This window comes from Siphateles boraxobius, unplaced genomic scaffold (genome assembly GCF_051911475.1).
Source record: "Siphateles boraxobius isolate OS27281-9 unplaced genomic scaffold, OSU_SipBor_1 20, whole genome shotgun sequence".
Classification (NCBI taxonomy): Eukaryota; Metazoa; Chordata; class Actinopteri; order Cypriniformes; family Leuciscidae; genus Siphateles; species Siphateles boraxobius.
In genome coordinates, this window is record NW_027508811.1 from 15,051,294 (window position 1) to 15,073,900 (window position 22,607).

The 22,607-nt window shown below is 37.1% G+C and overlaps 5 protein-coding genes across 5 annotated transcripts; 1 reads left to right on the top strand and 4 right to left on the bottom strand.

Annotated features, from left to right (window-relative positions):
* Positions 1 to 886: 886 nt before the first annotated feature.
* On the bottom strand, positions 887 to 2,481 carry LOC143745120 (calcium homeostasis modulator protein 2-like). The gene is made up of 3 exons (XM_077237021.1): positions 2,308 to 2,481; positions 1,481 to 2,110; positions 887 to 1,389 (listed from the first exon to the last, which is right to left on the bottom strand). The coding sequence occupies exons 2-3, from the start codon at positions 2,024 to 2,026 to the stop codon at positions 1,006 to 1,008; spliced, it is 930 nt and encodes a 309-aa protein (XP_077093136.1). The 5' UTR covers positions 2,027 to 2,110; positions 2,308 to 2,481; the 3' UTR covers positions 887 to 1,005.
* Positions 2,127 to 8,858, bottom strand: calhm1a (calcium homeostasis modulator 1a). Its single transcript, XM_077237022.1, has 3 exons — positions 8,796 to 8,858; positions 8,143 to 8,710; positions 2,127 to 5,247 (listed from the first exon to the last, which is right to left on the bottom strand). Exons 2-3 carry the CDS (start codon positions 8,689 to 8,691, stop codon positions 4,747 to 4,749), a joined length of 1,050 nt encoding a protein of 349 aa, XP_077093137.1. The 5' UTR covers positions 8,692 to 8,710; positions 8,796 to 8,858; the 3' UTR covers positions 2,127 to 4,746.
* A 251-nt stretch (positions 8,859 to 9,109) lies between these two features.
* Positions 9,110 to 11,362, bottom strand: calhm3 (calcium homeostasis modulator 3). Its single transcript, XM_077237028.1, has 3 exons — positions 10,841 to 11,362; positions 10,500 to 10,755; positions 9,110 to 10,041 (listed from the first exon to the last, which is right to left on the bottom strand). Exons 1-3 carry the CDS (start codon positions 11,125 to 11,127, stop codon positions 9,589 to 9,591), a joined length of 996 nt encoding a protein of 331 aa, XP_077093143.1. The 5' UTR covers positions 11,128 to 11,362; the 3' UTR covers positions 9,110 to 9,588.
* Positions 11,363 to 12,144: 782 nt separating this feature from the next.
* itprip (inositol 1,4,5-trisphosphate receptor interacting protein) lies at positions 12,145 to 16,446 on the top strand. Its single transcript, XM_077237058.1, has 2 exons — positions 12,145 to 12,371; positions 14,002 to 16,446. Exon 2 carries the CDS (start codon positions 14,016 to 14,018, stop codon positions 15,633 to 15,635), a length of 1,620 nt encoding a protein of 539 aa, XP_077093173.1. The 5' UTR covers positions 12,145 to 12,371; positions 14,002 to 14,015; the 3' UTR covers positions 15,636 to 16,446.
* Positions 16,447 to 17,506: 1,060 nt separating this feature from the next.
* gsto2 (glutathione S-transferase omega 2) lies at positions 17,507 to 21,990 on the bottom strand. Its single transcript, XM_077237062.1, has 7 exons — positions 21,644 to 21,990; positions 21,381 to 21,456; positions 20,996 to 21,104; positions 18,766 to 18,988; positions 18,374 to 18,475; positions 18,174 to 18,280; positions 17,507 to 17,813 (listed from the first exon to the last, which is right to left on the bottom strand). Exons 2-7 carry the CDS (start codon positions 21,409 to 21,411, stop codon positions 17,663 to 17,665), a joined length of 723 nt encoding a protein of 240 aa, XP_077093177.1. The 5' UTR covers positions 21,412 to 21,456; positions 21,644 to 21,990; the 3' UTR covers positions 17,507 to 17,662.
* Between the last annotated feature and the right edge of the window lie 617 nt (positions 21,991 to 22,607).

A 22,607-nucleotide genomic window follows, 5' to 3' on the forward strand; every position in this document is an offset into this window, starting at 1 on the left:
GCGCGAGCACGTACTGTCGTTCAAACTCAAGATTGCCGATGTGCTGCAGCTGTGCCAATAGCGGAGAAACAACCTAAACTGCCAATTTCTCGAGTGGCACCTGTTCATAAAACAAAGAGGTAAAAGGAAAAAGACCGATGACGATAAACAAGCGAAAAAGAAAGAATAAGACACCTCGTCAAAACTCTAGCAGCATAACATGTAGATAAAATGTCACGCACTGTGGTAAGCAACAATTGAAACCTGCTAATTCACTGGCTTGTCATGTTGCTGAAATAATGTACTAGCAAACCTTATCTAGCATTAAATATCACTAGAATAATTACTTACATTCTGTAACGTTAGTTACCGTTATATTAATGTTATCTTACTAGCTATATATAACTTATAGAAAGAGTGCAACGTTATAAAGTTACATGTATTGCAAAATACATAATGATTTGAGGACCAAGTTTGTAGTCAAAGTATGGGCAGGCCATTGTTAATGTAAAGCATATTGTTGATGTTTCGTCCCTATTAGTGAATGTTCCATAACTGGTTATAATCCGCCGTCATCGGTGGTCCTGCTTACTAGCCTGCGCGTTCACGCACGGAAGGCTCTGCTGTGGGGGAGGAGCTGTGGAGGGAGGGCTGTAGCGCAGCAGAGAGCAAGGGGGTTGGACCTGTAAGTTGTGCTTCTTCAAATTTAGTAGTCACTTGGACTATTTTAACAATGTCTTTAAAAACTTTTAGGGGCTGGCAAGTTTCAATCCCTGAAGAAACCTATGGAGGAGTGATCCAGCTCTCAGATTTCATCAAAAATATCTTAATTTGTGTTCCGAAGATGAACGAAGGTCTTACCGGGTTGGAACAACATGAGGGTGAGTAAATACTGACAGAATTTTCATTTTTGGGTGAACTATCCCTTTAATACCAAAGGTATTACTTTTTAGGTGTGTAGTGTTATTCATCAGACACTAATTTGTCATAGGCAAAGGATAAAATGCCCATTTCTTTGTCAAGTACTTAACAGTCATGCTCATTTGTGTAAATGGCCCATTTGTTCAAGCGGCTGTACAGGGGAGTGTCATCGCTCTCTCTGTACATGTAAACTCCAGTGACGCGGTTCCACTCCAGTCTGGGAATGACACTCTTGATTCCCTTGCAGTTTGCTAGAAGCTCCTTCTCCTTATTTTCCAAGGCCACAAAGCCAAAAAAATTCTTGACATTTTCAGCCGCATTGTATTTAGCATGCACTTCAGCTGTACGCTGGAAAAGGGCTTGTTCGCTGGAACGGTACTGGGACCAGTACGCCTCCTGGTGATAGCCAAGAGTAGAGAAGCAATTTTTCAGACAGAGAATGAGAAAGACGGAGAGAGAGATGATTCCTACTAGCAACCAGCCCAACAGCTATGAAGAAGAGAAAAAAAAATAGGTTGAACATACAATAGGTGTCCATGCAATTAAGGACAGTAACAACACTATAAAAAGTGATAAGTACCTGTGATTCATACTTCAGCTGGCGTTCAACTTCTCCTGAGTAGTTCATAAATGGAGCAGGTACATCCTTACATGGAAACCGGGCCATGATTTCTGGACCAGGAGTATTTGAAGAGAAATTATCCAAAGAAGAGGGGTCTACAAACTCACTGAAAGCACAGACATACGCCACCCCTCTCAGGAGGGAAATAACAGACCAAGTGATGGGGGCAACGACTGCTCTGCCCACAATGGAGCCCAAAAGAGCAAAAGCTGCAGTCACCGATAGTTTCTGGCATTTTCTGGTGCGACACTCTGACACAACGTCCCAGGTATTTTGATTCAGCATTACCCCAATGACAAAGAATGCCAGGGCTGGTACACCAATGGCAGCTAGGCCGTATAGGTAATTCTTCTTCGGTGAGCATGGACAGTCAAAAGCTAAGCAGTTGTATGCTGTCTGACCGACCACTGTTCCTAAACCTATGAGACCATTGAAGACCATAGCATCCTTACTCTTGATGTACAGTGCAATAAATTTGATGTATTCTGAGACAAGCACAGACATCTTCTCTTGATATAGGCTTGCTTTTCTTTTTCAGTTTCTTTCCGCTGATGGAGATTGTTGTGTCTGTAAATTAAACCTAAAACCCTGACAAAGACAGATGAAGAAGGCAAATAGAAAGAACTTTATTATACACATTCTTCCAAGAGAAATGTAGTCATAGAGTAACAATATGCATTTACTTCATTTAAAAGCAAGGGAAAAGTTTCCTCAAGGCTGTGCCACTTAAATAAGTTATTGAAAATCAACTGAAAAATCTAATTATTTCTGAAATGAAGACTTACATTCCAGAGCCAGGAGGTACAAATGGACTTGCTGAACATCCACAAAATTTTAAAATCAAGTACAACCAGAAGCAGATTGAAAAAGATGCTTTTAAAACAACAACAACCAAAAAATCTCTATACGTAGCTCTGTTTGTGGTGGTAAAGAAGTGAGATCCTTCCCTCGCTCCGTCTGTTTATAGCAGTGAATCACCAAGAGCAATTACAATCTTGTTTCAGCATTAATGGAACTAAAATAGGATGGGCTAAAGTAATTGAGAAAGATCAGACACATGCACAAACAACAACAACATCAACAACAAAATTAATTTCTCTTTAACTGCCATCTAATGTATTGTTCAAAATTATTCCTGAGACCCAGTAGAAATCGTTATAGCAGTGGTTCCCAAGTTCCAGAATTCATTTTTTGACACTACTTTTGCTGGTCTTGGAGTTAAACTAGGTGTGTTTAATCAAGGAGACATACAAAATGGGAGCATCAAAGTGCACAGAAAATTAAACTTATTTCACAAGTTATAAAGTCAGGCCATTGTTCCTTTAAAGACAGTGTCTTGACCCTATAAGGCCCCAAATTATCCAATATTGAAGCCCACCCCTCCCCCTTTTTAATGAAAAGAAATTAGTAATGACCATAGATTAAAATAAGCCAATAATTATAATTGAAAAAAATAAAATAATTACATTTTAGAATTCCAGAATTAATATACCCTCATTGGTGAGTAATTTTGGTTAGTAATATCAATCAATCAAACAAAATTTATTTATAGAGCACTTTAACAATCCAAAGTGGACATAAAGTGCTGTACAGTAAAACAATAAATGAATACACAAAAAGCCTTAAATACAAAGTTCACACAGCCCATAAAATACAAATAAAAACAATAACAAACATAATAGAGACAATAAAATCAAAAAAACCAAAACAAGAATTGTCAATATCAGTTATCATAGGCCAAGGAAAAGAGGTGGGTTTTAAGAAGAGACTTAAAAACAGACAATGAAGATGCCTGTCTAATGTGCAGAGGTAGATCGTTCCATAGTTTAGAAGCTGTTACAGCAAAAGCACGGTCCCCTTTAAGCTTGCGCTTTGTTTTGGGCACACTTAGGAGCAGTTTATCGGCTGACCTGAGAGAACGGGAAGGTCTATATGGATGTAGCAGCTCAGAGATTTATGGTGGGGCATGACCATTTAGGCACTTAAAAGCAAATAAAAGAATCTTAAAATGGATCCTTTGATGTATAGGCAGCCAATGTAGTGAGGATAAAATGGGGAAAATATGCTTGTATTTACGTGTTCCAGTTAAAAGACGTGCACCAGCACCATCTGGAGACGAGCAATAGAGGACCCACTGACCCCCACAGTGCATTACAGTAATCCAATCGAGTGTAAGCAGTAATAAATACTACTTACTGAAGAACATAACTAAATTATTATTTTTGAGAGAGAAATGTGAGCTCAAGACCATCAGGGGCCTATACCATGAAGCCGGTTTAGGTGGCTATAGCCAGTTATGTTTCAGTTTATTTTGTGCCCAGCTAACCTGCTCTGCAGGTTATGTTTTAGGTAAGAGATCTCAAACCAAAACTGGACCAATCAGCTGTGAGGAAGTGACACATGTCAGATGCAATTAAGTAACTTATCCACTGCTTGAGTTGACAGAGAAAGTTGATGAACAGCATCATGGTACCAACAAGGACTGTTTGAATTGGTTTGGTTTTGTCAACTCTAAACTAATCTTGTCACCCTGAGTTTGTTTAACTGTCATCATGGTACGGGCCCCAGGTGGTGTAAACTTAAGAGTTACGAAGCCAGTTAGACAATTGCAACCAAACAGCAATGATTTCGTATAGTGAAGCCTCTAAAGACGCAATCTCTGATAGGATTTAATGTTTAGGATGCGATATCTGTTGGTTTTGTGAGGAGCATAATTAGAGGACGTGGTACTTTGATCACTTAGTAGACATCAAAACTTGCCATTAGTGGGCGAGGCTAAAAATCAGAAAAATAACCAGCTACTGATAAGTCCTTAAGTTATACTGATGGATTAGATAGACAAACTCCTCTCGAATTTAAATGTAGTTATAACTTAAATTTAGTAAGACTTAATTTGGTGCATAAGAAACTAAACAGAGATAAAAAGGTGTACTATTCATCATTAACATCGTCATCACTATTATTATCATATTGGTCACACTTTTAAAACGTTACTTTACGTTATCACAGAAAAGTGATGATACCCATGATATCCTATTATTTATGTTCTCATTTATTTATGGTAACAGACAACATATAGTAGATCTACTGAAGTCCCTGGAGGATATAAAATAGGAAGTTACATGCAATGAATATAAATGAGATAGGAAAACAGGACTCTGTTGACAGTGAGTACTGCTAAAGCACTTCATTCAATTCTTCATAAGCAAGATTAAAATATTAAGTCAGACTTTGGAGTAGTATGCCACAGCTGTTTTCTTCATAGGTTTCTGAGTGTGGCGCTCATTAGAAAAGCTGTGAGTATCCAAGCTTGCATGTCCATTCATATCTTCAGCACGTTTATTCACCAGTAGTGGAGGTTTACATGTATGCCAGTTCCATAGGACTTTATTCATGTCGTCTTCTTTACGGATCCCAAGAAGCTTCTCCTCGTCACTCTTCTGTTTTTCCCCATCATCATCTTTATTACCTTTCCCTTTCTTTATGGGTGTGGAAAGTTGTGGAACAATTTCACCACTGATGCTCTCGAAGTATTGCTGTATGCAGACCTTAGCAAAGCTCTTGGCGTGCTCTTTGCACATTTCATCAAATAGTTTGCGCTCTGTATCAATGTAGTGTGACCAATATTTGGTTTTAAGAAAAGCGGCTTGAGTGAAACAAGGTCTTATTGCTCTTATCAAGAAGGCTACTATAGTTATTATCATTAAAAAGGTCCATCCACAGGCCTAAAAAAAAAAAAACATTACAACAGATTAATGCATTATATAGCCCCAAATGAAACAAATTGTATTTCATACATCATTTCTACCATGAGGTCCTAATTAATCTTGGGCCTGTTTAAAACTCTTGTGTAACTGTGAAAATGTCTGATTTTTAAATCATGGAAATAAATGCGGTAACACTTTACAATAAGGTTCATTAGTTGACATTAGTTAACTACCATAGTTAACATGAACTAAGAATGAACAATACTTCTACAGCATTAATTTATCTGACTTAATATTCATTTCAACATTTACTAATAACATTATTCAAATTAAAAGTTGTATTTGTTAACATTAGTTAATGCACTGTGAACTAAGATGAACAAACAATTAGCAGCTGGATTTTTTATTAACTAACATTAACAAAGATAAATAAATACTGTAACAAATCAGTTCATGTTAGTTATTAATTAACTTTATTGTAAAGTGTTACAATAAATTCTAGTAATAATCTCGACTCAAATCGTTTTTTCTTTTCTCTAGGTGCATGTTTGACATTAATTACCTTTTTTTACCTGCTTAAAAATAACTTGCTTATATTTGTGTATTAGTGTGTGTGTGTGTGTGTGTGTGTGTGTGTGTGTGTGTGTGTGTGTGTGTGTGTGTGTGTGTGTGTGTGTGTGTGTGTGTGTGTGTGTGTGTGTGTGTGTGTGTGTGTGTGTGTGTGTGTGTGTGTGTGTTTGTTTGTTTATATATTCACTCACCGGACACTTTATTAAGTACACCTGCTCAATACTTTAATACTACACAAATATCTAATCAGCCAATCACTGGCAGTAACTCAATGCATTTAGGCCTGTAGACATGATCAAGACGATCTTCTGAAATACAAACTAGCCTCAGAATGGGAAAGAAAGGTTATTTAAATGACTTTAAACATGGCATGGTTGTTGCCAGACAGGCTGGCCTATGTATTTCAGAAATGAAATGGGCTACAGCAGCAGAAGACCACACCAGGTGCCCCTCCTGTCAGCTAAAAACAGGAGACTGAGGATACAATTCACACAGGCTCAACAAAATTGGACAATAGAAGATTGAAAAATGTTGCCTGCTGATAAGTCTCGATTGCTGCTGCAACATTCAGATGGTAAGGTCAGAATTTAGCGTAAACAACATGAAAGCATGGATCTATTCTGCCTTGTATCAACGGTTTAGGCTGCTGGTGATGGTGTAAGGATGTGGGGGATATTTTCTTGGCACATTTTGAGCCCCTTGGTATCAGCATGGTATGACTGTTGAAAGAGAGATGGCTGAGATACATAACAAAAGAGAAAAGGTCTGAGTAATATCATTGGAAAAGAAGGATTACGATCAGGCAAGAGCTTTAGGACCCGTGTAAATATTAGAAAAGATTTGTAGCTCTGGAGAGACCTAAGCGGGAAGGCCTGAAAACGGATGCCTAGGTTACATTGTTTCTGCTATATGTGTGAGTATATTTGGTTTTGAGTGCGTGCTGCTAACAACGAACTCTTGCTTGTACTTGTGTTCTGTATGTTCTTTTCTTTTTTTTGTTCTTTCTTGTCATTCATTCATCATCTTCGCTTTATTTGTCTCAAAACTTTATTTTGCTTCAATTCTGCTATGATGAGGAGGCATTGATTCTTGGCTTCATTTCAAATATCAAAAGTGTTCAACAATGATTCTCAGGAATTGCTTAGTGCACATTTAAGGCAGTTCTGAAGGCAAAAGGGGGTCCAATCCAGTACTAGCAAGTTGTACATAATGAAGTGGCCGGTGAGTGTGCACACTCACACACACACACACACACACACACACACACACACACACACACACACACACACACACACACACACACACACACACACACACACACACACACACACACACACATATATAGGCCTATATAAATATGTATATATTCTGCTATCCAATCGATTCACGATTAATTGCATCTAACATAAAAGTGTGTGTGTGTGTGTGTGTGTGTGTGTGTGTGTGTGTGTGTGTGTGTGTGTGTGTGTGTGTGTGTGTGTGTGTGTGTGTGTGTGTGTGTGTGTGTGTGTGTGTGTGTGTGTGTGTGTGTGTGTAATCAAATTTATATATCATATACCGGTATATGTCGCTAAGTGTGTGGTGTGTGTGTTTGTGTCTAGGTATACAATACACATACACACATATATCTATACAGTATGTCTATAATACACAGTAAACACACACACACACATACACACAGACATTTATATAATATATACATTTAATAATATATATATACACACACATATATTGTAAACAAACTTTTATGTTAGATGTGATTAATCAATTTGACAGCACTAATATATATATATATATATATATATATATATATATATATATTATTTCTCCATCAATTTTAATTCTATTATGTCAATCGCAATGCTTAAAATTGATTGATGTCACAGTCTTGCACCCTTGTCTTTTGTTGGATTTTCAAAAGCCATATTGGAAATATATATATATATATATATATATATATATATATATATATATATATATATATACTTATATATATATATATATATATATACTTATACTTATATATATATATATATATATATATATATATATACTTCAGTTAGTATATATATATATATATATATATATATATATATATATATATATAGAGAGAGAGAGAGAGAGAGAGAGAGAGAGAGAGAGAGAGAGAGAGAGAGAGAGACTATGGGCGGGCACTATGCACTCTCGCGCTGCATAATAATTATCATTATATCAATTGATTACCCAGCTGCTACCCTCTCTCAAAATTATAAAATTGAAACATTGCTTTACCCAGCGTTAATTGTAATAGCTAAAAGTGACCCTATTTTGAAAACCCCATTTAGACATGAACTTGAGCATTACCTGTGAAAAACAGCGAATATACCTAGTGGCCGCATCTCTGGAGATAATCTCATGCCCATCAAATACGTCTTCACATGGAATCCTTGCTTGAAATTTCTCAAGCTCATTTTTTGATAAGCTTTTATAGGAGTCGTTGAGGAATTCAGATAAATCCGATGTGGCACTAAAAGCGCACAAAAAGCTCTTGCCATCCATTAAAGTTACGGCTATCCATACAACTGGAGCGATGAGAGCGCGCTGCGTCATGGAGCTGAACATGTAGCGCAGAACCGCTGGATCTTTTCTGCGCTTGCCCATCGGTCTCTTCCATTCTTCAGTTAACACTGATATGTTATTGTTAAGTACATATCCAAGTAAAAAGAACCATATTGGTGGCACGATTAGAATTCCGATTCCATACGCATAATTGTAGGCTGGAAGGCAAGGGCATGTAAACTCAAAAGAGGAATACATTTGAGCACTTGCCAGAGCCATGATCCCACAGATGCCATTCATAAAGGACTCTTGGTTGGCTTGTAAAAACTGGACCATAATCCGAAACTTATCCATTTTCAGAAAGCTAGGTCACCTTTTAGAGCAAAATATTAGAGCAAAGTTTATAGTACAGCTAAGTAATAAATAATACACTTTATTTAAATAAATCAAAGACTTACTCTATATTGTCAGAGAGAAATGAAAGCAAGACTGCAGCAGAGATGAGTCCTATGTGATGAAACATTCACCTGGTGAACTTAAAGCATCGATACCCATGAGTGACAGGCCACTCCTTTAGAAGTTCTATAGATGGGTGTGATTTTCGTTCTCACATTGTCCAGTCAGTGCTTAAATTGTTTGCTGCATGTCAACCATACATAACTAAAGGACAAAATAGATCTCACTGAAAATGTGTACTGAAGGCAAAAGTACATTTCAAGACTATACAATATACAAATAAAAAATTTGGTGACATTAAAATATGATAAACATATTTTTTTAATATATATTAACTTTATTAATAGATACACATACATACAGACATACGTATACATAAACATTACACATATTTTTTCAGGTGTTGCAAAGGTTCCGGAGTCATTTGCATTCAAGCCATGACCATGAGGTTGTTGTGTAATGTGTGTGGAAAGAGAAATGCAAAATTACACAAACTAAATCCCAGCACATTCAAATGCTCCAGCATGCAAGCTCTTGCAGAAGGTTAAAACAAGGCTTTCTGAATTGACAATAATCTGACTGTAGCATTACAATTAAAAAATATTTGTTTTCTAAATTCATATGCAGATGAAACATTCATTATATGCATCAGCATGCAAGCGTTTACCTCTGAATTAACAATAATCAGTTATTTAGTCCTCAATTTATTACAATTTTGGGATTAACATTTGTCATTACCTTTCTTACTGTCACTTATTTGCATGAATGAAGAGGTAAGATCTGTTTTTCTCAATTTTACACATCAGAAAATAACACCTTTCCATTGTGATCTTCCCAAGTGATACATACTTTGGGCTTATAGGCCATCTTGGTCACATCCAGTTCTGGTTTGCACTCGTACCAGGTTTGCAGCAAATGATCAACCTGATCTTGCCTGGTAATACCATGCAGACGCTCCTCTTCTTCCTCTTCATATTCATTACGGATTGTGCTGGGTCTGAGTGCACTTGAGAGGGGCATTCTCACGGTCACATCTTCTCGCATGCTCTCAAAGAACTGAACCACGCATTTTCTGGCAAAATCTCTGGCATGAAGGACACAGGTCTCATCGAAGAGCTTCTGTTCAATATCCAGGTAATTGCTCCAATAACGAGTCTGTAGAAAAGTGGCGTGATTGAAGCAAGGCTTGATGACGCGACCCACAGCCCCCAAAAAAATGAAGATGAGGAGTATTGACCAGCCTATTGCCTTAGAAAAGAAGATAAATTGTCAAGAAGAATAGATGAATCATGTGGTTATGCAAAAGTATGAAAAGACTTTAACAAGCTACAGATTTGCTAAAGGTCTGTTCCTGGCAACTTTGTACAGCTCGATCTTATCAGCTATCAAGTCAAAAATGCATTGACATCACAGTTCATTGACTAAAGACTATGTATGTAAACATTGAAAAAAATTACACAAAAATGTGAGAAAACACTTAATGGAGAGTAACAACGCACATAGCGTGATACAGCTTTCCGAATGCAAAGCATAAAAGGGTTTTAACCACCTACAGATTTGATAAATGTCTGTTCCAGTCAACTTGTACAGCTCAATCTTATCAGCTATCAAGTCAAGATTGACATTGACATCACAGTTCATTGACTAAAGACTAGGTATGTAAGCATGTAAAAAAATGTGCAAAAAAGTAAGAAAAACACACTTACTTGAGAGTAACAACGCACATAGCGTGATATAGCTTTCCGAAAACTGCTGTTTTTGAAGATGATATCTTCTTTGCAAGGCACCTTAGCCATGATCTTGATTAGTTCTAGGCCGGTGCTGTTAGGTATTCCTGTAAAATATTTAGGGTCTACGTTCATACTAAATGCACAGATGAAACATTTTCCATCCAAGAGTGTCATCAAAATCCAGACCATGGGTGCCAGAAGGGCCCGTTGCATCATTGATGACAGCAGAAATCTGGGAGAAGGATAATAGTTAATATTTTTGTATTATCAATATTAATCTTATTCAGTCAAATAATATTTTTTAGCTTCAAACTCACTTTACCACTGCCGGATTTTTTGTCCTCTTGCCCAGGGGTCTGACCCACTCTTCCATAAGCACCCCTGTATGGCGATTAACTAACACTCCTAAAAGGAACAGTATAATTGGGGGGACAAACATGACCCCCATTGCGTACATCTTATTGTACTGCGGTAAACAGGGGCAGTTGAAATCAAAACTTGTATACAACTTGACGCTTATCAGTGACAATATTATACAGATACCATTGGAGATGGACTCCGAATTTGACTGGAAATATTGTAAAACCAACTTTAAACGATCCATTAATAATAATTAGAGGCTGTCAAAGATAGGCTACTTATCTGACAATGGGCCAAATACGCTGTTCTGCAGTGCGCGATGTTCAAGTCACAAAAACGCAAACAATACCAACGAAAATTATGTATAATATCTGGATCACGTGAAAAATGAATGATTCACAATTATTAACGCATCTCGCGATCTCTGCGTGCTGAAGTGCGATGAGTTCACAAGTAAGTCGCGCGCACCTGTAGGCTCCCTTTGGTCACACCCAAATGTGCGCATGCCAGAAATACCTGCCTAAGCTGCCTTTAAAACTGATTTGAACGGGTTTGCTTTTCTTTGTTATTTAATTGAACGCCATTTCATATTATTCTTATATATTACAAATATTTTATATTTATGGTCATGCTTATATTTAGTTTTTTTTTTTTTAAAGAGAGGGGCTGCTGCCCTCCCGCGAACCTACAAAGGGTAAGCGGTTCGGAGAATGGATGGATGGATATTTTTGTATCCATTTTGATATCACCCTTAGGAAAATAATATCGAAGATAAAATTCTAAATCATTACCAACGGATGATTGCAATGGTGGTTATTTGACAGAAACTCTCATATCTAAACATTATTGTAGGTAGCTTTTTTTTACAGTCTATGGTAGGTAGGTGTGTTTTGTCTAAATTACTGAACTTTGGTGAGGCAGCGACCTCGTGTGGAAATATTTGTCATCGGTCTTTAGTAGGGTAGACTGCGCAGCCGCACATCTTTCAAATGAGCTGAAATGTTTTCGTTAACGTAAATGCCTTGTCGAAAAACCAAATTTGAAATATATATGCAATTTATTTTTGTAATTGCATGTAGCCTACATCCTCAACAAGTAAAGGCACGTATAATATTATTTAAGTAGGCCTACTATTAAAGTAAGTATAAACTCACGTCTAGAAAAAAAGCTTCAATTTTTTAACCATTCCGGAGAATGACGTGTGTGCTTGCGTGCGTGTGTTACATGCTATGGTTACATGTGATGTTGACTCAAGAATCCTAGAACAGGGCTGACCCACGTGCTTTTTATAGAGGAGCGAAAACCATAGATGATGTCTATGGCGAAAACGGCCACTTTGGTCACTTCCTGGATGTGAGAGCAGCTTCATGAGAATCGAGCGGATGAGGAAACTGAAGAATAACGGTACTAGCAGCGCTTTCTCTTGTCTCGGATCAGTATTATTCTGAGGCAATGAATAACGCTGGACGTTAAATCTTGGATTGGGGTGTAAGTTATTTTTCTGTTCTTGGTTTAAAACAAAGACTCAGCGCGAGTGGTTTCCGTCTACTGTTTTATAGATTATTAAATACACTGTAACAACTGTGATACACAGAAAAAAGACCACAGCGGTCTTACAAAACATCTTAATATGTCAAAATAAAAACACGAAATTGTGTCGAATTTGGCTTTTAAAAAGAGAGTTGTAAAATGTTCTGCTTTTAAGAAGCTTAGTCACCGCCCTCTACAAGTTTCAGTCGTCTTCGTTCTCACTGACAACCACCGACTTTAATCATTCCAGTCATGTGTTAACAAGTATTCCTTTCGTTATAGTGTGTAACTATTTGATATTTGCTATATCTGTGATCACAAATTTAGTTGTTGTCTAGACTCGGTCATTTTAGTAATTGTGGGAATATTTGCAGCGCCCCACCAATTTCCCAATTAACGTCTTTTCTGGAGCTGTTGAGTCAACTACCAATGTTGTCATTATGTAAATTATTTAGAAACTTTTTTTGTTATTTTGTGCTGCTGTTCGACGTCGGATATGACACTGTTCCACATTGGCATTCATTAGTATCGTAACAAAAAAATTCACCAAGTTGAATGCACTAATAAAATCAAATAAAATGCTAATGAGCCTAAACCGAAAACAAAAAATTGTAAAAAAAAATGATTAGTTTAAAAAAAAAGTAAAAAAAAAAATTAAACCTCCTTGGTGCTTAACCTTCAAAATACCTTGTGAGGTTGTGAGTGAATTTTGTACTAGTTGATTATTCTTCTATATAATATTCTTTCTTCTATCTACTCTTTGTGACCTGTTATCAAAAATGCAGAAATACTGTTTTTAAAAGACTGAGATTTGTGAGTTTGCAATTTCGTGTTTTTAATAAACATAGCCTACTTAAAAATATCAGTAATATAAGTAAGCTTGATGAAGGCTGTAAACAGTATTATTTTTTTGTAAAAATTCAGAAATTGAAATTGAATGAGAGCATTTGTTTGCCTTCTCACCTACCTGTGGAAATGGTCTAAATAAAATGCCACAATTGATCAATAAAATTAGTGTAGTAAAAGTAGCATTTACGTATATAAATTGAATATCAGTTAAATAGATTGACTAAATCTGTTTAGTCTAACCTGTATCGCTAATGCTTTTAAGTGGAACCGTTGAATGTGCCAGTAGCTTGCAGTTTGTATAAATATGGAATTTTATCTGCCTCATTCCAAGAATCACTTAGACTCCAAGTGCCACGCCATAAATAAACCAATTACATAACATCCTCCTCAGTATATATTAGGTTGCTTCCTAAGCTTTAGTCAAGGCAAAATTTCAAAGTTCTTTGCATAGATGGTAAGGTTTTTTTTACCCAAACCTCACCCCTGATATCAATATTTGTATGAAATAAATAAATAAATCATAAATCAGTTGTTTCCAGTGGATACTTCTACCTGGATACAGTTATCTGGCTGGTTTAATTTATGTTGTTTGACAAGGGTTATCTGACTTCCTTCCCCAGTGCAGGACAGTCCTTTCTATTACTGTTCACATTTAGCACTCTGATGATGTTTTTGCAAAAGTTAGAAGATAGTGTTTCCTTTCAAGAAGCTGAAAATAATCCAAAATATGTTTTCCCAGACGCACAGTAAAGGATGCAAGGTGCTATTACACGGGTTTGCGTGGTGGTAGTAGCTGCTATCCTCAACCATCCTCTGCTCTTTCCTAATGAGAACACCACCATCCATGAGCAAGATGAGGATCTTCTTGTCCGGATGAAAGAGCACCAGGAGAAGCTGAAGGCCGAACAGGAGCGCCTGGAGCAGGAGATCTCACAAACAGAAACAGCTCTGATTGGTGATCAGGACAGTTACGGCTGGTACTTTTGGAGCGCCCTCTGCCTTGTCATTTTCTTCACAATTGAGGTTTGCAGGCAGGATATGATCCCTGCTGAAATTCTAGACCCAGTGGAAGACGAAGACGGAGATTCCAGTGCCGGACATCTCAACGCTAAGTCAGTAGCCTTAGATAAACACGTCCTAAATAACTTCTGCAAGACCCGCTTCCACCCTTTTATCCACGAGACCGGGAGAGTGCAGGAGTTTATCGAAGGTTTTGCAGATGATTTGCTTGAGGCTTTGAGAAGTGTTTGCGATCGAGAAGCTGACCTGGAAGTCGAGGACTTTGTTGGCATAGGAAGTATGTTTGAGTCCTGGAGGGTGTCTAAACCTCCTACGTGTGACCTTATTGTGCCTTTTTCTCCACCCCAGCCATTCAGGTTCCAGTTTCAGCTCTGGTGCGACCCTGCCACTGAAATCCCACTTGACCTGCAAGGATGTGGAAGGATTAAACTCATAAAACCAGGTTGGAATGGCACAGACTGTGTCTGTGGCTCAACCAATCTTGGTGATGATATGCTATGTCTGCTTCACAATAAAAATGAGTGTGAAAAGCTTGAGGAAAACACTTTGGTGGAACTCCTCTGTGCAAGAAACACCACGTATTTGTCGAAAGATCAGATCATGAGATGGTTTCAGATCTCAGTGACCAAAGCATGGGGCCAGATCTCTCATAAGTATGATTTCGAGCTGGCATTTCGGAACCTGGACTTCCCTGGAGCTCTTAAAATCAGGTTTAGGTCTGGAAAGACTGTCATTCTCAATGTTACCCCTGCTGTTCAGTTTGAGGAAACAGACGCTTACCTTATCTCTCATTTCCCATCGGACACTAGCAACTCCTCAGACATTCACTGGCAACTCTCACTATCCGTTTATGAAAGAAATCTGCTTAAATACCTAGCGAAAAGACTTCCTACCAACTCGTGTCACATTCATTGTCTTCAGATAGTTTCTTTCTTGCACAAAAAGCAGACGGCTTTGACTGGGAGAAGCGCCTTTTCTAATTACCACATAAAGACGGCGCTCTTGCATCTGCTGTTGAGTAAACGTCTTGCGATGTGGCAGCCGCAGAATCTTGATCACAGATTACGAGATCTGCTCAGCTTCCTTCAGCAAAGCTTGGAGGAAAAGAGACTCTATCACGTCGTTGTTGGGAACCCTCGGATCCCAATTGAAATTCTGGTTCCCAAAATAATCGGTTCTGCAGAGCCGATAAACCTGTTTAGGCCTCTTGTGTTGCAGAGGCACGTATATGCCAAAATGGAGAAGCATTTTCAGCAGATGGTCAGAAATACATCTGTGCTTGTTCAGGAATATACCCCTCACTTTTCTAACGGTCACGTGAGACATGAATTCAGCTCAACAGACCAGGCGTAGACTTGCCCGCCGCGCTGGCTTTGAGTGCAGGGGATTTCTCCAGCCTAATTACATGATGTTATGCACTTTGAATGTAAACAATATGTTAAAGGGTTAGTTCACCCAAAAATGAAAATTAAGTCATTAATTACTCACCCCCATGCTGTACCAACCCCGTAAGACCTTCGTTCATCTTCGGAACACAAATGAAGATATTTTTGATTAAATTTGAGAGGTGGATCACTGCTACATAGGCTGCCAGAGGGAATGAAACTTGACGGCCCAGAAAGTCATTAAAGAACATGTTTAAATATTCCATGTGCCTACAGTGGCTCAACTATAAGTTTATCAAGCGACGAGAATACTTTTTTTCCGGAAAAAAAAAACATAAATAACGACTTTATTCGACTACTCCTTTTCTTCCTTGTGGGCCTGAGACGAGAGTTCAAGAGATTTCCACGACGCATGCGCGACAACTGAACAAGTATTAGAAGAAGAACGTCCTCTTCTCAGTTCTCGCGCATGCGTCGTGGAAATCTCTTGAACTCTCGTCTCAGGCCCACAAGGAAGAAAAGGAATAGTCGAATAAAGTCGTTATTTATGGGGTTTTTTTCGGGAAAAAAGTAGTCTCGTCGCTTGATAAACTTATAGTTGAGCCACTGTAGGCACATGGAATATTTAAACATGTTCTTTAATGACTTTCTGGGCCGTCAAGTTTCATTCCCTCTGGCAGCCTATGTAGCAGTGATCCACCTCTCAAATTTAATCAAAAATATCTTCATTTGTGTTCCGAAGATGAACGAAGGTCTTACGGGGTTGGTACAGCATGGGGGTGAGTAATTAATGACTTAATTTTCATTTTTGGGTGAACTAACCCTTTAAGCACTGACTGTTACTGATGCTGTTATGATATTTAGGTGTTTCTTCAACTATGGGCACTTTTTATGTCTCAGAGGACCAAATTACATTTTAATTTTATTATTATGTATGTTATATGAAGGTCACATTGTTTTAGCATTCATTTTTGCTTCTTTTCAAATGCCTTTACGTATATATAGCTGTTATTATTTCACTCCTAGCCCAAACCAAGACTTTAAATCTTAAAACAAAAATCTTAAAAATTACAATAAATTATGAAAAAATTCCAGTTTTCAATTTTCCCTTTACATCCTTTTATTTATAAACCAGCAAATGTCATTTTTGTCACATCGAAAATAATGCAAACACAGTTCTGGTATATAAATAATAGGATCTTGAAGGAGTTTTTCCTACAACACACAGGGCCAAAAGTGCACATAGTTGAAGAAACACCCTCTTATTATTCATCATCGATCTGGCAGCTGATTCAGGATCTTTAAACCATGAGTTCTTACAAATGAAGACATATCATGTTGAGCATGTTAATTCTGTAACATTATCATAATACATAGCCATATAATCAGTTTTGATCTTATGTGCCAACACTTAAGGGATTGAAATTCCTAAACAAAGTATGAGCAGCAAAGCACCTCTATTGAACAACTACGGTAGAAAAGTGACAGACATGTACATGCCCAAGCAGAAGCTGTTCCACAGGTTTTCCTGTACAATGGTCTGCTTAGATTTTAAGATAGAAATCTGTTCCTTTTTTATCAGTCAATACAGCAGCAGGGTGGCAGTTTGACTTAAGACTCTTTATAGGGGGATTTTGTTTTTTCACTGTCACCATTTTAAAAATCTTGTTTTTTAAAAAACGGAAATGTTCTTAACTAACTTTTAGGCAGTTTCCCCTTCCAGGAAGCAATGTTTTGCAACCTCACAACATGCACTGTATGGCTCAGTGGCATTTCACTTTCGACCAAAGAGAAAACTGGTAATATATAGAGATTAAAAGTAAAAACAAGGATACGTGATTTTATGTTTCATACATTTGGTTTATTTATATTCATGTATAAATGACAAACTTGTTAATATACCAATTTTTAAAAGCACAATTTTCTGTAATTTGATAGAAATAGAGCAATGATAAAAATTCGACACACAAATGGACAAATATCTTCCCGTTTACTCTATAAACCATGATCATAATTAGGGGTTCCATCCATGAAGCTGTCGAAGAACACCTTGTGATCCTCTGTACTGAACATGGTGGCTTTCACAACTGGATCCTCAAACATGCGTTCAATCCACTTACTTAACAAAGGAGTGTTGGCCAAACAACTGAAACAAGAGATATGCAGAACTATTAGTTTCACAAGCAAGTTATTCTTTGGAGAAATATACAAGAGGCAAGGTTACATTCAAATGAAGCTACTTGTGAAAAAGGGTTGTTTTATCGTGTGTGCACAAAGTTTACTGATGCAAAGTGCTTTTCAATCCAGTTGGAACCTTGACCCAAAGCCCTACCTTTACTAATCTGAGTCATTCATCACTCTTTGTATATCTGTTTGACTTAACCTTCATGACTCAGCACATTATTCCTCCTGCAGTCAGGTACAATGGCTTTATTTTTTGTGTGTGTTTTTATTACACATTCATTATATATTTCATATATGCACTAATAAAAAAACAAGAACTTACTGCTTCAGCCTCATCATCTCCGCCCTCTCAAACCATGGCCAGATCAAGTAGTCAATCATTGTGACTTTATCGCCCCCAAAATATTTGGTCGTCTTTTTCGCCAGAGTCTGAAAAAAAGATATAGAAAAAGAAAGCAGTTAGACATTAATAAATCATCATGATAAACTGTATTTTAAGAAAGTGTTGGTATTTCAGCCCACCTCATTTAATTGGGAGAGTTTTTCTGTAAATTCAACTTCAGATGCTGCGACGTCCTCTCCCCTTTTCTTGCCCATAGAGATCTTATAGAAGTATGGAATCACCTGAAATGAGTATGAATTTCCATTCATGTTTGCAGAAATGTACTTAGATAAAAAAATGTATATGGTAATATACAAGTAATGCTTCTCAGGTTATGGTTTTATCTTCTTGGTTTTTGGGTTTCCTTAACTGATAATACAACGGTAATATCAAGACTTTCATATTTATTTTTAGGAGTAAATTTTTATACTTTATGTCCTTATTATGATGAGATTTCTGATGGAGGACCATATTTAAATCAAAAGTTTCTACAGGCAGATGTTTTATACAGTAAATGTTTCAAATGACCAACCTTTGAATAAAGATCCAGCAACATTTTCTGTTGGGCCCTCTCAAATGGGTCAGATGGACACAGTTTCTTCTCGGGGTAGACCTCTTCCAGATACTCACAGGTGATTGGTGACTCGTATACCACCTGACCACTTGAGGTTTCCAATACTGGTACTGTCCCAAAAGGATTCTTCCCCAGAAACCAATCTGGTTTATCCTTCAAATTGATGTTGATAATCTCATGCCTATGTAAAAGCAATATAAAATCAATTTTGGATAGTGGCTGCATATTTATGAGAGTAATCTTCCTTGCAACCAACACAGAAAAAGTTAATAAAGAAAAAAAAAAACTAATTTATGCTCTATTTAAAATATCATAATGTACACATTAGGCACACCAGAACACTTAAAAGTGCAGTAAGCGATTTCTGAAAAACGCTGTTGAAAGTGGACTGGACTGAGCACCACAACAAACCTGTAGCCAATCAGCAGTAGGGGGCGAATACACTCATGATGGGGGAGGAGAGAAAGGTTGCAAGAGGGACATTTGAAGAATGACTGTTGAAAGAGAGATGGCTGAGAGACATTACAAAATAGAAAAGGTCTGAGGAATATCACTGGAAAAGAAGGGTTACGATCAGGCAAGAGCTTTAGGACCCGTGTAAATATTATAGGGCTGCAACAACTAATCGAAAAAATCGATTATAATCGATTATGAAAATCGTTGTCAACGAATGTCATTATCGATTAGTTGGTCTGCTTACGTCACGGGGAGCGTTTACTGGTACGCACACACACGCAAGGTCTCTCTCCCTCAGGCGCTCTGCCGAGCGCGCGCGCTACACGGTTTGGAGCAGTCTCTTCTGTCTCGCATGCGCGCTCTTGCTTGCGCGCTCTAGATTTCTGGAGTTTGAACTAATTCGCGGGCATCAGGGAGCCGCAATCAATATGCGGGAGACTCCCGGGACTTCCGGGATGTCTGTATTTTGTCTCGAGCATCAGGTTGTGCAATCAGTTCGCTCGCAACGTAAGTGATGGATTAAAATAGCGCTACCGCAGAAATAGGTTAAATTAAAACGGTGTTTACAAAGTGAAGCATTAAATACAAAGGCAGTTAATAACAGCAGCAGTAAAATATTGTTTTTTAGTCACTGTACTCAGTGGTTTTCAGCGAATGCTTGTGCACTAATGCATAATTTCTCCTGTCCTTTACTCAAGCATGTTAGCTTGCTGGGTAACGTTACCTCCATTCCCTTCTCTTTCTATAGCATTTGTCTACTAAGTTTTAATTGTTTTTCAAACGCGATCTACTGCGGCTCTACATTCACACAATTGTTTTCAGTCTTTCTATATTTATTTAATCAATTTATCCTTATATTATATTCTTTTATATATTATATATATAATATATATTATATTCTTTATCCTTATATTCCTTATATATAATTAATTTTAAATAAAAATTAAATGAATTATATATTTTAGATGTTTTTAGTTTGTTTTTAGTTCAGATATTCACATCTGAACAACATGTCTGTGTAAATTTGTTTTAACAAAAATTGTGTTAAAACATAATATGTTGGATATCATTTTTTAACAATAATCATGTTTGTCAACTTGCCATCAGCAATTATCATTAAAAACAATGCAAATATTGATATTAGTAAAACTCAATGTGTGGCTTTTGCACTTTTTAAAGTACACTTTTACACATAAATACCCTGATTTACGGTTTTATTTAGTTATAATAAAATAAAAAATCTAATTTAATTTCTATCCGATTAATCGAAAAAATAATCGTCCGATTAATCGATTATCAAAATAATCGTTAGTTGCAGCCCTAAAATATTAGAAAAGCTTTCCAGCTCTGGAGAGACCTAGGCGGGAAGGCCTGAAAATGGATGTCGAGGCTCCATTGTTTCTGCTCTATATGTGAGTAACATTGGTTTTGTGTGTATGCTGGCGAAAAACAGTGAACTCTTGCTTGTATATACTCCTGTACGATATGTTCATTTTTTGTTCTTCCTTGTCGTTTGTTCATCATCTTTGCTTTATTTTTCGTTATTCTGCTATGATAAAGAGACATCCACTCTTGCATTGTGTAAGTGCGTTTTGGGGGCGGAGCAATGAAGGGAGGGGTGTGTTTGGCTTGATTTCAAATATCAACAATGGTATCGCTTAGAAATCACTTACTGCACCTTTAAGCCCTCCATCTAAACAATATTGCACAGTAGGTCAACATTAGTACTCACTTAACTCCCTTAGCAGTGAGCACCAGTCTTGTTCTCTGAGCGAAAGGGCAGAATCTCATGCTGTAGAGCCGAATAACACCATTCGGCACTGGTCCAGGAGCAGGACTTTCTGTTACACCAATGGAACATATTTACATAATAAGCATGGATTTTCATCAGTAAAATAATGTGGAACACAAGTGTGGAGCCCAGGTTTTTATTTTTAATGGACAATTAGGTTATATTGTATTCATTTATATAAAATATTTTATATAATTAAATATAATTATGTTTTAATAGCTTATTTATCACTTTCATCGGAAAGACATTCTTAACAATGGTTATGCAACAGGATGGTCTGATGGCGAGTTTTCTGCAAAAGTCTAATTTCTATGCTTTCTCTTACCTTTTCCTTGGCATTTTGGAGTTGGAGCCATTATGGTGATCAGTAAGGTAGAAATACACAATCGATGGTGAGGTGACTAAAAAAAGAAGACAAAACATTATCGTAGATTGCGTGCGTGTAGATTCATGTGGATAAAAATCGAAAAGCTGTAGCTAAGTGTTACATAACGCGCTGGAGGAAAGAAAATGAAAATAATTTCGAGGCTCTCATATACTTAACATGTTTTACTAAAATCTAGTAATATTATTTCAAGGTTTGTTTACCTGTCGATCCGTATGACCTGTCAGTAACTGAAGTAAGCGTTAGCTGTCTTCTTGAAAGTTGATTTTATATGGAAGAATAGGTGTGGCTGAAGACCAATGACTCCTCCTCTTACATAGCCTACTACACATGCTACTTTCGAAATAAAGCTTTTCTGCAAAACGTTTCACTAGGCTACGTTTAATAAAAGATTCTTAAAAGTATATTTTCTCTGTTCGAAGAAGACCCCATATTAATGTTACAGCTAACGTACGTAGCCTATAAAACGAATAAAAATAATAAACTACTCAGAAGTCTGCACTTAGCTTCAGGGGTGCTTATTTACAGTACATTTCTCTAATTTTGCTGTGTCATTTTACCAACAGTCAGCAATTAAGATAGCCTACTGGAGTGACAATTGAAATCTATGGTAGGCATGCAACAATTACAGTTACAGTGTATAGTAACAATTACGGCTGTTGCTTAGCAATGTTCTTCTGTCTACTATAGGGATGATCTTCTAGCGGAAGAATTATTCAACTAAAATAATCTGCTTATTAAAATAACGATTTAAATCAGTTTGTGTCCTTAAAACTTTTATAGGACGACCAGACGTCACTGTTTGCAGCTGATAGTGCTGGTATTTCGTGACCTGTCCCCGGAAACGTTCCCCTACATTATAGGCCGTAGGCCTACATTATATTCACAGTTTGTAAAAATGAAAATATTAGATACAGTTAGAAAATGTTAATATTCGTTAAATAGTTTTATCATAGTTTTTGTTAGTTTTTTTTTGTAATGTGTTTTTGTAAATTATTTTGAAGTGACTTTCCTTAATCACTTTCTATAATTTACAGATTTAAATGTTATCTATTAATAGTTAAAATGTAGGCTATAAAGGTAGAATAAAAATAAATAGAACAAAAAACAATTCCAAATAAAAAAAGATTCCAAAATGGTGATTTGGGACATGCCTTTGCATTTAAA

What these genes read in the sequence shown, in the direction of transcription:
- LOC143745120 (XM_077237021.1), bottom strand. Translation starts at nt 2,026, where the DNA reads ATGTCTGTGCTTGTCTCAGAATACATCAAATTTATTGCACTGTACATC. An exon ending in AGCTGAAGTATGAATCACAG is followed by an intron (nt 1,390 to 1,480) that starts GTACTTATCACT and finishes TCTTCTTCATAG; the next exon opens with CTGTTGGGCTGGTTGCTAGT.
- calhm1a (XM_077237022.1), bottom strand. Translation starts at nt 8,691, where the DNA reads ATGGATAAGTTTCGGATTATGGTCCAGTTTTTACAAGCCAACCAAGAG. An exon ending in ATATTCGCTGTTTTTCACAG is followed by an intron (nt 5,248 to 8,142) that starts GTAATGCTCAAG and finishes TTTTTTTTTTAG; the next exon opens with GCCTGTGGATGGACCTTTTT.
- calhm3 (XM_077237028.1), bottom strand. Translation starts at nt 11,127, where the DNA reads ATGGATCGTTTAAAGTTGGTTTTACAATATTTCCAGTCAAATTCGGAG. An exon ending in AAAAATCCGGCAGTGGTAAA is followed by an intron (nt 10,756 to 10,840) that starts GTGAGTTTGAAG and finishes TCCTTCTCCCAG; the next exon opens with ATTTCTGCTGTCATCAATGA. An exon ending in ATGTGCGTTGTTACTCTCAA is followed by an intron (nt 10,042 to 10,499) that starts GTAAGTGTGTTT and finishes TTCTTTTCTAAG; the next exon opens with GCAATAGGCTGGTCAATACT.
- itprip (XM_077237058.1), top strand. Translation starts at nt 14,016, where the DNA reads ATGCAAGGTGCTATTACACGGGTTTGCGTGGTGGTAGTAGCTGCTATC.
- gsto2 (XM_077237062.1), bottom strand. Translation starts at nt 21,411, where the DNA reads ATGGCTCCAACTCCAAAATGCCAAGGAAAAG. An exon ending in AACTCTCCCAATTAAATGAG is followed by an intron (nt 18,281 to 18,373) that starts GTGGGCTGAAAT and finishes TCTTTTTTTCAG; the next exon opens with ACTCTGGCGAAAAAGACGAC. An exon ending in GAGATGATGAGGCTGAAGCA is followed by an intron (nt 17,814 to 18,173) that starts GTAAGTTCTTGT and finishes CTCTTGTTTCAG; the next exon opens with TTGTTTGGCCAACACTCCTT.